Below are 12,187 nucleotides of genomic sequence, written 5' to 3' on the forward strand. Positions count from 1 at the left end.
TGGCTTCTCACGAATAGCCTGGCCATTAACTTCACTGACTCGTGACAATGCTGTCTTTCGCTGGGGTGAAGAACAGCAACAAGCTTTCAATGAGCTGAGGAGGCGTCTACAGACACCACCTGTCCTGGCGCACTTTGATGACGACGCCCCTACACTGCTTCATACGAAATACGAATTGGGACGAAATACTTCCCTACGTTACGTTCGCCTACAATACGGCCCGCCAAGACACCACTCGCATGACACCATTCAGCCTCCTTCACGGGCGACCAGTAACAACTATGCTGGATGCAATGTTGCTCCCGAATGCCGACACCGATGATCTCGACCAGAACGCCGAGGAATTCGCTCAGCGTGCAGAGGAAGCTCGCCAACTAGCTCGTGTGCGGATTCAAAATCAGCAGGAGCACGATGCACAACGCTACAATCAGAGACACCGGCATGTAATGTACGAACCTGGCGACAAAGTGTGGGTCTGGACACCTATTCGCCGCCGTGGACTCTCCGAAAAACTATTGCGACGATACTTTGGACCCTATGTTGTTCAGCGACGTTTAACCGACGTCACTTATGAGGTGATGCCAGACGGGGTGTCGACATCAAAGCGACGCCAGCACCAAGCTGACGTCGTCCACGTCGTGCGTATGAAGCCATACCACTCAGTTTGACCTTAACCTCCTACTTCCTTTTGTTCTCATCGGGACGATGCTTCCTAAGGAGGGGGGCAAATGCCGCATAGAAGACGACGCAAAAGATGACGACAAGCGCGAGCCTGGAAGTGAAAGAAGCTTGAACACGACTTGTTCTGGTCGACCATTCGAACCATCTATCGCTAGGTTCTCCTTGGTCTTCTACCGAGACGTGACAATATGATACAAAGATGCAACCTGCGTTCATTTGGACAACTCAGCAGTTATATTGCCATTAGTGCGATAACAAATGTTTGAAGCTCTGGATATTGTTAAAAGGTAGGAGGAAAAGAAAAATTGGTAGAATGTTTTTTAGTCCTTAAAGAGCGCGATATAAGCGTACTAAATGCGACGCAAATGAGCAAAGCCTCTCTGAATGCGCTCACGAACACACCGCAGTGTTGCATTAGAAGAAGGTGCCTTTTATCTGCGTATAAGATTGAACCATAGCCGCGTTGACGCAAGCATCCTGGAAGTAGCTTGGAAACTTGAGGTTCTCTAGCGTCGCTGGAGAACTGCGGTTGGTTGTAGATAAAAGATATAAACATCTCTTGAAGCGAAAAGCTTCACTAGACTAGTCAACCCCACGCTTTGTGTAAGCCGCGTATGTCGGAGCACGAGTGACGTCAAGCAAGGCACACAAAAAAGGAAAGGCGCAGTATCTGTCGCACTAGTTTCTGTGAATAAACCGCGCCGTAAGAGAAGGGAGCAAGATGGGAGTGAAAGTGGAAATAGATTGATTGAGCCGTAGTGTAGGGCTACGGGGTAATTGCGACCACCTGGGGATAGTATTTAACCTGCACTGACATCGCACAGCACATGGACGCTTCTTCGTTTCGTCTCCATCGAAACGCAGCTGCCGCGGTCGGGTTCGAACCCGCATACTCCGGCAAATTAGTGAGATTAGTTTTTGCCTAGCGTTCTCACCATCTGCGATCCAACACTTGAAATGGGTCGAAACGCCACTCAACAGGAGCAATGGTGCGCCGTCCAAACACCCTTGCCGGAGAATGTGTGAGAGATACTGCGCCTTTCCAATTGTACCACTTCGACAAAACCCGATAAGAGCAAACGATGTGAGGCAAACGTTAGGAGAAGGAGGGTAGGCTTTCGTCATTCTCCTCTTATGAGACCGCAAAGAGAGGCCGTAATTTTGAAGCAAAAATCTTCGCTTCTGTTAGTCAACACCGCGCTTCGCGTGAGCCGGCGTATGTTTGAGCAGGAGTGACGTCACGCACGGTGCAGGTGGCCCCTGCCACGCGCTATACATCATCGTTCGACGTTCGCCGCAAACGCGTGTTTTATCGCGCAGGCCGGCTACATAACCGCTTGCCAGAAAATAGGCGTGCGCATTCAACATCGCAATAGAAGAGAGTGGTACTATCGATGCACAAGTGCTACCGCGGGAGTTGGCTGAAAAGGTCTGGTTGGTTTGGTTTGTGGGGTTTAACTCAGGCTATGAGAGACGCAGTAGTGAAGGACTCCGGAAATTTCGACCACCTGGGGTTCTTTAACGTGCAGTGACATCGCAACAGCACACGGGCGCCCTGCTTTTCGCCTCCATCGAAAAGCGGCCGCAGAGGCCGGGATTCGAAGCCGCGTCCTTGTCAACAGTAGTCTAGCGCCGTAACCACTGCGCTACCGCTGAAAAGGAGCAAAGAAGTGAAGGGCTGAAGGCTATACGAGCGGCCGAGACACCCGAACGACGAGAAGAACGTCTCGCTAAACGACGCAGCAAAGTCCATAAGTTAAACCATAAGCATATCCATAGCGTAAATTATAAAGCACAGCCATGAGCTAAACCTTAAGCGTATCCGAATGCTAAATCATAAAGCATGACCGTAAGCTAAACCATAAGCATCACCGAAGTTTTTCGCTTCGAGATATCCAGGCTTAACCGTAGCTAAGCCCCAGCCATACTTTTTTTAACAGAAAGTGGTTAATATGGTTTCAGTCAGTTCGCATATTTCAAAAAAAGTGGTGGTTGTTTTTTTAGGATACAAATATCTTTACAAGTTTTATTCAAGGTTTGTTGAAATGTTTTTTGCAAAAACAAATTCGTTGACAACGCGTAATTTGTTATTAGAACTGTGCTGCAAACCTGCATTGATAGCTTTCATGCCGTGCATTTGATAAAATTTTTGACGTAATACTTTTTCCAGAAAAAGTCTAGTGGAAGCCTGTTTGTTCCCTGTGTAGTTACGAAGGATGGATTTGGTTTCCGTCAAAAACCTTATAGAGAACGTGTTTAGCCGACTGCATCGTGGTGGACTGATGCATTAGCAGATGCACCAAGCAGAGGTGGCACGAAGAGTCCAGGGGTTTTGGGTTTGTGCATACGTTACTGCATCCGACAGCACACTGAGGGTACTGCTTGACGAGAATAAAGCGCCGAAGAAACTGAGGACGGATGGCAAAGATTGGGAAGTAGGGGTACAGCAGTGTGCATGATCCCTACTGCGTATTCGCACTGCGTTTCCATGTCGTTAATATATCAGTGTCTTTTAAAGGCATGGCAGCTTCGTGGTACGCACTCGGTGCTCAAAAGTAAAGCACCTAGTGAGCACCTGCTTACCACTGCCTCCTTCAGTTTTAAAGAAAGGGAATCTGGAAATGTGGTCGACGCTGAGCGGCCGGAGCGTTTGTAGGGAACTCAAGCGGTACTGCAAGCCGAGCTGTCTCAGAGCCTGTACTATCGTCAGCGAGCGACGTCAATCCAACGTCTCGTAGCGGTTTCAATATTTGGAGTTTACTTTAGTATCGAGTATCTTCAAAATAAACGATACTTTAAAAATGTATTTTCGATACCGATACTCCTATACCTTTATTTTCAGCACATGATACCTAATACCGTACACAAAATGTATCTAAAGATAGCATCGAACATGCATGTATCTTCGATACTGCTCATGACTGCCCTCTGAATCGCGTAGAATCTGCGTAGAATCCGACACGCTACACTTAATTTTCGTTTCGTCCTAGACAGTTTCAGCAGTGTTCATGTTTAAATAAGAACGAAAGAGTTGGAGGGAAAGACCACGGACACCACAGTTTTCAAGTTTACAGAGCAGTATTTCATAATTAAGTCGGTCCAGAGCTTTTATAAAGTCGATGAAAATACCAAAATTCAAACTTTTAGCTTTGATATTATTTAAAATAATTTTCTTTTGCAAGAGTAAAGCAGATTCCGTGGACTTGCCCTTTCGGAATACAATTTGACAGGCATTTATTAAGGAATGTTTAGAAAAGAACCTATCGATTCTTTTGAGCATTACTTTTTCAAGAGCCTTTGACAAAAGAGGAAGAATAGAAATTGACCTATAGTTTATCATCTTTTTTCTATCACCTCCTTTGAAAATAACTAATGTTTGCATATTTTATTCATGCAGAAATATTGCTCATGTGAGCGACAAGTTAAAGATGTAGCTTTGCAGTTTAGATGTGTAGGCCAGTTGGTGAGACATAAGGAAAATCAAACCGCAGAAGGTGGTGCTGTCTCCACCCTCCGTCCTGTGCCTGCTGCGGTTTTATTTTCCTTAAAGATGTTGCTTAAGTATTGTGCTAAGAGGTTCGCTACAAATTTAACTGGTTTAATATGGAATCCATGAAAATCTGTGCCACATTGCCTCGTACGTGTTTGTAGAATTTGTATCAGGGTCATTGGACGACCGCAGTGGTGGCCTAACGGTTACACAAACCTATAGGCTACAAAAGTGTTGGAGTCTTCCAATATCTATCTTTCAGTTTTGTAATGAACGGAAGGTTCCCCCGCTTTGTATTTCGCCCTCGCTTTGGAGAAATTCTTGAGGAAAAGGGCCTCTAGATACACAGCATCACTGAGAAAACTCATGATTTCATCTGTCTCGAATATGTTTAAATGTTCTTTCTAAAAACCAATAATATTATTTGTACTCTGATATCTAGAGGTACTAATGACTGCAAAGTGAATGTACAACCGAGCGAGATTCAAACCCTTTTTTTTTCTTACAGTTTCACACCACACAGCAAGTTCACTCGTAGACACATTCCTGTTGGACGCACAGCCCTTTTTCCTCCTAATCATTCAACGTTCTTTGGAAATAGAGCCCTAAAGACAACTATTTTGATCTATATTTAGTTGGCGAAAAATAACAAAGAAAACTGAAGTGCAAGAAAGGCAAGGACTAACGCACGTACCAGGTGTTTCAAGTCAGTCGACAAGTAATATTACACATAACACTTATGAGACGGGAAGGCTTCTCCTGCGTCACTTCGGTGCAATAGCTGCAGGACATCAACAAACAGCAGATAACATTTTCTGGTAACGTAGGTGAATAATTTCTTATGACTACCTTTTTGACTATTACACTTGGAAATCTAGTCTGAATTACGCATTTGTAGCTGTTCATTCATGACAACCGTGTCAGTTTATAAAATGCAGAAAACGCGATTATACTCGGCGCTCTAAACAGTTAAAAAATGGACCCTCTACTCGAAAACGCTAATTTTCAAGAAAAGAAAACCAAATGCGCATTGACTGCTCCATCGCCGTCCATCGATGGGGCAGCTGTCCTGGCGCCTTTTTCTGTTCCGTCTGGCTTACTCTGCTCGCCGCTGCTTGTTTTTCGTGCACGCTTGAGAATATAAAGTGATGTGGGACTTCAGCCGTTTGTTGATGAGGGCATAATTTCATGCCCTATACATGGGAGCAGCTTTTTGGAAAATATGTACATTTTTTGTCTGACCTAGTACTGCATTTATCCCATTCACTGACGCCCTCTTGCGTCGTTACGCTAGACGAGGAAAATTGCGAAGTCGTTCTCACCAGCCTGGCTAGTGTTTAGCGCGCTAGGCTATGCATCGGAGATAGCGTCGTTCGACTCCTACTGGCACACAATTCTTTTCTTTGGGTGTGATTGCGAAGGACGTTTTCTTGTGACACGTTTTGGTTACACAAAGAATTAGGCAAAAATGGTTTCGCAACAAAAATTTGTATGGCCTCAATACAGGTAGGACAAACATTTTTGACAGCAACTGTATGCTTATGTGTAAAAGTTGAGTTGTGAGATAACAGTAATGCAAGTTAATAACTATTATTATTCTGATCTTTTCTGATCTCCGGCAACAATAGTACGACTTTGTTGCAGAAACCGTCTTCACATCATTAAAATACCCAATATTAAGCATTTAATGACGGCTTTCTTGAAACTCCCTATATACATCGCAGTGTTTGTCTCTTCTGTCCCTTTCTTGGCCCTTGTTTTTCTCATCTTGAGGCCCACATCCTCCCCGCCTTTTCTCTTCTCGTACTGCAAATAAATCTAATCGTAGCCCTGGTTTCAACCATATCGTTGCTTCCCACGCCTTGAGCGGAACTACACTTGCTTGCTTCGTATGAAAGCTGCCGTGTTTGGTGGGGTAGGCGGTATGTTACAGCGCCACCGGAGCGGATCTAAGGTCCTTAAAGTAGTGACGAGTAACGTTTCTTGATGATTTAGCAGCCGCAAAAATGCAAACATACCTGTATGGTGAATTGCAGAATGTCTTCCAGGAACAACTGTTTTAACATGTTTACAATTGTTGTATCAAATGAGCCAGCATTGTCTGCACCGATAATCGGGCGGTCATGCTTCTTAATCATGCATTGCATGCGCATCACAAAGGCGCTATTCCTAGAAGAAATGTTACCTTTCCTCATCAAATGCACTCTTATGTCTTCACTGCACATCCTGCTAGTGTGCTTTCAATAATTTCCGTTTAACAGGTACAAAATTTTGCTCCGCTGATTCCTGCTACCTCTGCCGTCTTTTGTGTTGTTGATGTCGTCGCACATGACGATGTTCTTTATGAGAGAACCCGCACAATCTCTCGATAGCCTCCATATCAACCCAAACAGCAGAGCCAATACTTAATACGGTCCAGCACACCGAGCATCGAACGTAAAAGAGGCGATAATTTGTTACCTCAGCGCGGTAGCTGCGGTGGAGCAGCTTTTGATGTCACTTTTCTTGCTTCATTTTTTTGAAACGGACTTTGAACGTTCCCCACCTCTTTTCTCCTCCATATTAGACGCGGCTCGGTAGGCGTCGCAGCCTTTACTCTCCCGATTTCGGCCTCATCGGTGTTCGCCGCACTTCCTGCACAACGTACCATGTTTTGCTCATCAGGCCCCACACACGGTCTCTCATGGCATAGGAAGTGGTCCAGCGTGACGCTGCTGTGTTCTTCGTGTCCTAGCCTGTGCGCGCTTCCAATGTCAAAGGTCAATTTCTATTCAAACAAAGTATTTTTGAGAGAAGAGGGATAGTAGTGCTGCTGCAATGAGAACTGAAGGCAAACCAGATCATGCCACAACATGGCTGTGCGTGATGCTTCTCCACAGCTGGTTCGTTGTCGCTCTGTTGTGATGTCCCGGTTATAGGAATCTTTTCGGGGTGGAGAGGAGGAATCACATACGAAATAGGGCCAGTAACAGATTTATTCAAAGCCGAATGGCCCGCTCACCCGATGGTCTTGAGGCTGCGTCTGGATGCCACTGCGGTGATCATATGCTTGTGGTGGGAGATGATGGCCATAGCTGCAGGCAGCGCTGATGGTAACGGTTTACACGGCGAGCTCAATATACGCGCTGCGAGGACTAGCGAGCAGTCTTCGTATCTTCAGGCAGTCGTCCCTCGGGATAGGAGGCAGTGTCGACCGGCTCTAGAGTGTCTCTCGTTCCTCTCTGCCCCATCGTCCTTCTGTTGCTTTTCTTGTCAGCTCGGGTCCTTTCTTCCCGTACCCGGAACTCTCACCATCCTCGCCGCAATGCACGAGTAGCGAGTAGCCGTCAATAGCGCGTCGTCCCCGCATTCCAGCATTCTCATATCGGTTTTCGAACAAAAGGCGACCGGAGCAGGCAAAATTGTGGAGAAGTCGGTGGTTCCCGGAACTACGCACAACACCTATCCCAAGTTCCGGCACAGGTAATTTAGCCATCACACTGTCAAGAACCGTGCATCCGCGCTAGCATCAGTGCTTGCCCTTAGCTGAAGGTTCACCAAGCTGCACAGTTGATTGCAGCCTGTTTTATTTAAAACAATAATTTTCTAATAACCAATTAGACCATATGTCATTGATTGCCCGGAAAGATTCTGTTTCGTAAGATTATACTTTTATTTACAAAGTTAATAGAAAACAATGAATTGGAAGTAAGTATTTACTTAAAGAATTACGTATAACTCCGATTTGCATGAAATATGTTCCACAGAAATTAGGACCATATGCGCGAGTAACTAGTCCAGTTATCTTGTATTCTCACCTCTACCTAACTTCCACAGAACTACAGAGTGTGGGTGGGGCTGGTTGTCACCAGCCAGACGGGATCATTTTTTCTGCCTGTGTGCGTGACTTGAAGATGGTTTTCGAGAAGATATGAGATACTCATATATTCTCGTAGCGCTTGGACCTGTGTGGTGGGTTTGTCGTTTAATACGTCTTATTTTTCTCGGTTAGTGTTTTGTTGCACATTTAAGTGATAAGAACTTTTTCTGGTTCACAGCCCTGAAAGAGCGGTCAAGATCTGGACGCTCAAGAATTTCGAGATTGGCCGACGATTGGGCAAGGGGGCATTCGGCAAAGTCTACCTTGCAAGGGAAAAAAGTGCTGACTATATAGTGGCGCTTAAGGTGGGTACAAAGAAAGCATTGGGGAAACTGCGAATAGTTGAGATTTGTTGCGTAGAATTCATATGGAGTTCAATTGTTCCTTAAACCACTTCATTGATGGTGCATGGCCTGCACTAAGCTATCGCAGAGGAGTGCTGTTAACACGATTGCTAGTGCCATAGCAATGTACCGCTGAGAGAAAACTTTTCGTCTTTGGCTAACCAGAATTTGGCAGTTTGGTGCATCTTTCTACACACTGCATTACGTATGAGCAAAAGGAAGGGGAGAAGATTACAGCAGAAGTGACTGGCGCTCTTCAATTAAGCTCGAATCTTGCTCTGTTACCCTAGATCGACTGAACCGTTAAGTATATGAAACCTTCCTTATCTGTAGACGTGGGGGGGAGGAGTATGTCAGGCCGCCCTCCGTTGAGATTTTTGAAAGGGAGACCACCTTTTTGAGTCGACATTAGAGATGATCACACGTTCCTTTCCACAAGATGCGCCGGTAGGGCCGCAATACTTAGGAGATGACGAGGCCAGGCAAGCACTTACTGGTCGGCGGGTTGTTTGACGTCAGAGACCACATCAAACGGCGGAGTTTGGAGCTGACCCATCTGGGGAAGTTCCTCTAAGCAGGAGTGAGATGGAAATCGTGCCCGCGATCCGAGGATTCCAAGAGAGCGACCCTACAGCTAGACTATATAGCTCGGTACTGCTTGGTCAAATCGGGGCTTTATATCTATGTCTAATGTGGCAGCTTAAGACTGTGTGTCAATGGGTGTGTGTGAGACACAGAGGTACATCTTATAGGAGTTATTGAATAACTGAGTATCAAAATGCATGTACGCAAACTAGGAATGACGATAGCTATTACTGATATCTTACCATACATTTAAAGGATGACCTTCATCTTAAGATATGAAAACTTCGGCTCCTCACAAACCATTTTATCAAGAAGGAGCCACCATCTGGCGGCAATTAGAGAACAAATGTTATGCTGGTATGTGCAGTCGCATCAGTGGAACAGGGCAAGCGTTTACAGATTGGCATTTCTGAACTTCCACATTTAAATTTTAGTGTTTGATAGCACCCGACGGTGCGAAAGTTTTTTAGAGGGAGCCACGCTATTTGTTCGGAAATGACCAATGCTGACGATCCTGCATGGGCCATATAATCTACCACAGTCGGGCCAAGGAATATGAGCCTGAGTACAATTCATATGCAACACTATCTGGTACACAGTACACAGTGATAGCGGCGTACCATTGACTGGTATGGCAGTGAAGCAACCAATGCAGGCCATCTTTTGACCTTTTTACCTTTCACTGATTTTCACAGACATAATAACGTAAAAGTTGAAGCAGTCGAAGCGTGTGAATTCAGCTGTTTTATATACCGACAGTTTTAAGAGAAACTCTAAATACGCTACATTTGTTAAGTCAAGAGAGAATGCATACACCTCTGTACCGTTTTTGAGCAGCTCATAACTCAATTTCTAGCAACTTTACAAAGGTTTGCTCTATAAGGAGATCATAGCCTTTGTTCTTGCCAATTTTCACCTAATTTATTGGGCATCTTTTTGGTGTTAACTTGAAACTTAGTGGTGTACTGATTTTTTACTAGCTGTTTTTTTGACAAGTAAGGGGTAGAGTGCGTTTACTCAAGGTTAGCTGCACAGATGTAGGCTGAGGCACCTATATCCGTCAGATTGCACCCAAGCAAAAATCTAACCGATATAAGGCATTCATTTTAAAATAAATTTAATCTTAACTGTACTAGCATGACCATGACAAGTGCGTGTTTAGATCGTTCTGCGCTTTACCGACATCACTACCCGATGTGTTTTGTACGATTTCTCGCAAAATGACCGCTTCTGCAGGAACGTGGTTTGACCTGGTATATATTCCAAACGTAGCCCCGATGAAAAGGAGCACTGAGTACGCTTTTTCCCAAGCCCTGTGCGGCGCCAGTAAGCACGTCACGAAACACAGAGATCCCAGAATGGTTGTATCTGTTGTCCAATTCAAGGAAGCATCGAAGCGAATTCCGGAAAGATTCCTTCCCAGGGTGTATTTTTGCCTTGGGGACGATGTCTTCATAGGAGCTCTTCTTTAGGAGCCTTTTCATCCAGGGACATTTTCCGGGGCGTTTTGTTTCTCCGGATGTGTTTCTCCCGGGACATTTTAACCTATGCCCTTCAATAGTAATCTTCGAAGTGGAGCCTGCTATCCTGGATTCTTCTTTGACTATGCTTTAGCTGCTTTCCTCTGATGCTGCCGTCGTGCCTAAATCCGGCCAGATAAAACGAAAAACAGACATATTCTCGTTAAATAAGGACTCATCATTACTTGAATAAAAGTCTCTTTTTGATCGATTATTTTAATCTGTGGCTAAATTTGTTTATGTTGAGGATTGGCCGCTGTCGACATGACTAGGCTCACATTTATTATCCGCTGCAAACGCTTGTGAGATACATGTTAGAAAAGATAAAGTAGCACTATTGCTCTTCGCATCCAATTGATTAGTTATCGTTCCCATTAGGTGAAACATCTATGTTGTTGTTTTATACCTTTACTACTTTACAAACTTGAGGAGACTGCACTGAAATCATTTTTTTCTCGCGAGAAAGCATCACGTAAACTGTGGCAATGTATAGAGTTATCAATTTATTTTATGATTGTGTTGAGACTATTGAGTTTTTTTTTTGTCCTTACTCCACCAATAAAGCATTGAGAGCACGCATGAAACACTGCCAAGAAGAAACACTCGGTTGGTGCTTGACATTCAAGAGACGCGCGCCAGAAATATAGAGGACAGGGAGAAGATAGAAAGGGTAAGAAGGAAACATATAAAAGCATAAAAGGAGGAAAGGACAGGGGTGGGGTGGGGTTATGCAGAACAGGATACAAAATATAAAAATCTCTAAGATAGCGCAGCGCCCATCCGCTTGTGTGGTAGTAGTTTTACACTGCAAGAGGGCGGTTGTTCTCGAGCTAGGTTTTTCGCTTTCAGCAGCTCTTATTACATTCGAGAACACCACAGTGTTAGCCGACCGGATGACCTTCTGTTCCCATGGCTATTCAAGGCGCAGTGTATGCACAGCTGCTTTCACCGTGTCCGCTCATATCATAGGCAACCTGCAGTTGCCAGGCGGCGCTAGTGGAGCGCAGCGTTCACCGCCGCCATCGGCGGCGCCGAGTAATCTTAGGCGGCCTGCGCGGTCGGGTTGCGTTTGCGTTGTACGGCAGGAAGCATCTCGGCTCTCATTTTATGCGGTCTTAAGGCAGTCGAATGTCTTCAGAGCTACTTCCGAAAACCAATACGGGCGAAAGGACACCGCCTGTTCGAGAATGGTCACGTTTAGAACGTGAACGGTGTGGACGTCAACGCGAAGTACGCGCCGCTGGCGACGGAACACTCGCGCGCACAACTTTGAATTTCGCATGAGTAGACGATTTCATTTTTGTAACGGAATTTATTGTCTGAGGCAATCAGTCAGAAATGTGATGATGAATTAAGAAATGATTAAATGAATGAAAAATGTTGTATACGTTACTTTTCATTTGCCTGTTGGGTTCACACCTCATACCCAAACATTGAAAGTGCAGAGAAAACCTGAGAAGATAATGATCACCCTTCTTTTCTTTTTCTTGCTGTTTGATTACCGCAGCATAAAAATTTTCTCGCGGTTTTGCTTTACAGTTTAATACCATGAACACTTTTGTTCGTGATGCACCTTTCGACAGTGCCGCGGAGATTACAGGAGGCATGGTGCGGTACCCGTTACGGATGTCGTGGCGATTGCAAGCACTGTGCGGTTGTAGCGTGCGTCATCAACGAAAACTCTGCGTGCCGTAGGCGGGGAGTACGG

The 12,187-nt window shown here is 45.1% G+C and overlaps 1 protein-coding gene across 3 annotated transcripts in view; it reads left to right on the forward strand.

Moving 5' to 3' along the window:
* Positions 1-12,187, forward strand: part of LOC146184459 (aurora kinase C-like) — a 172,705-nt gene that overhangs the window by 74,638 nt on the left and 85,880 nt on the right. For all 3 annotated transcript variants that reach the window (XM_084609393.1, XM_084609394.1, XM_084609395.1), the window contains one exon: positions 8,209-8,335. In XM_084609393.1, the coding sequence (XP_084465519.1) occupies positions 8,209-8,335 (127 nt within the window). The remainder of the gene's footprint in view (positions 1-8,208; positions 8,336-12,187) is intronic.

This window comes from Amblyomma maculatum, chromosome 7 (genome assembly GCF_055883805.1).
Source record: "Amblyomma maculatum isolate TAMU_Amacu chromosome 7, ASM5588380v1, whole genome shotgun sequence".
Taxonomy (NCBI): domain Eukaryota; kingdom Metazoa; phylum Arthropoda; class Arachnida; order Ixodida; family Ixodidae; genus Amblyomma; species Amblyomma maculatum.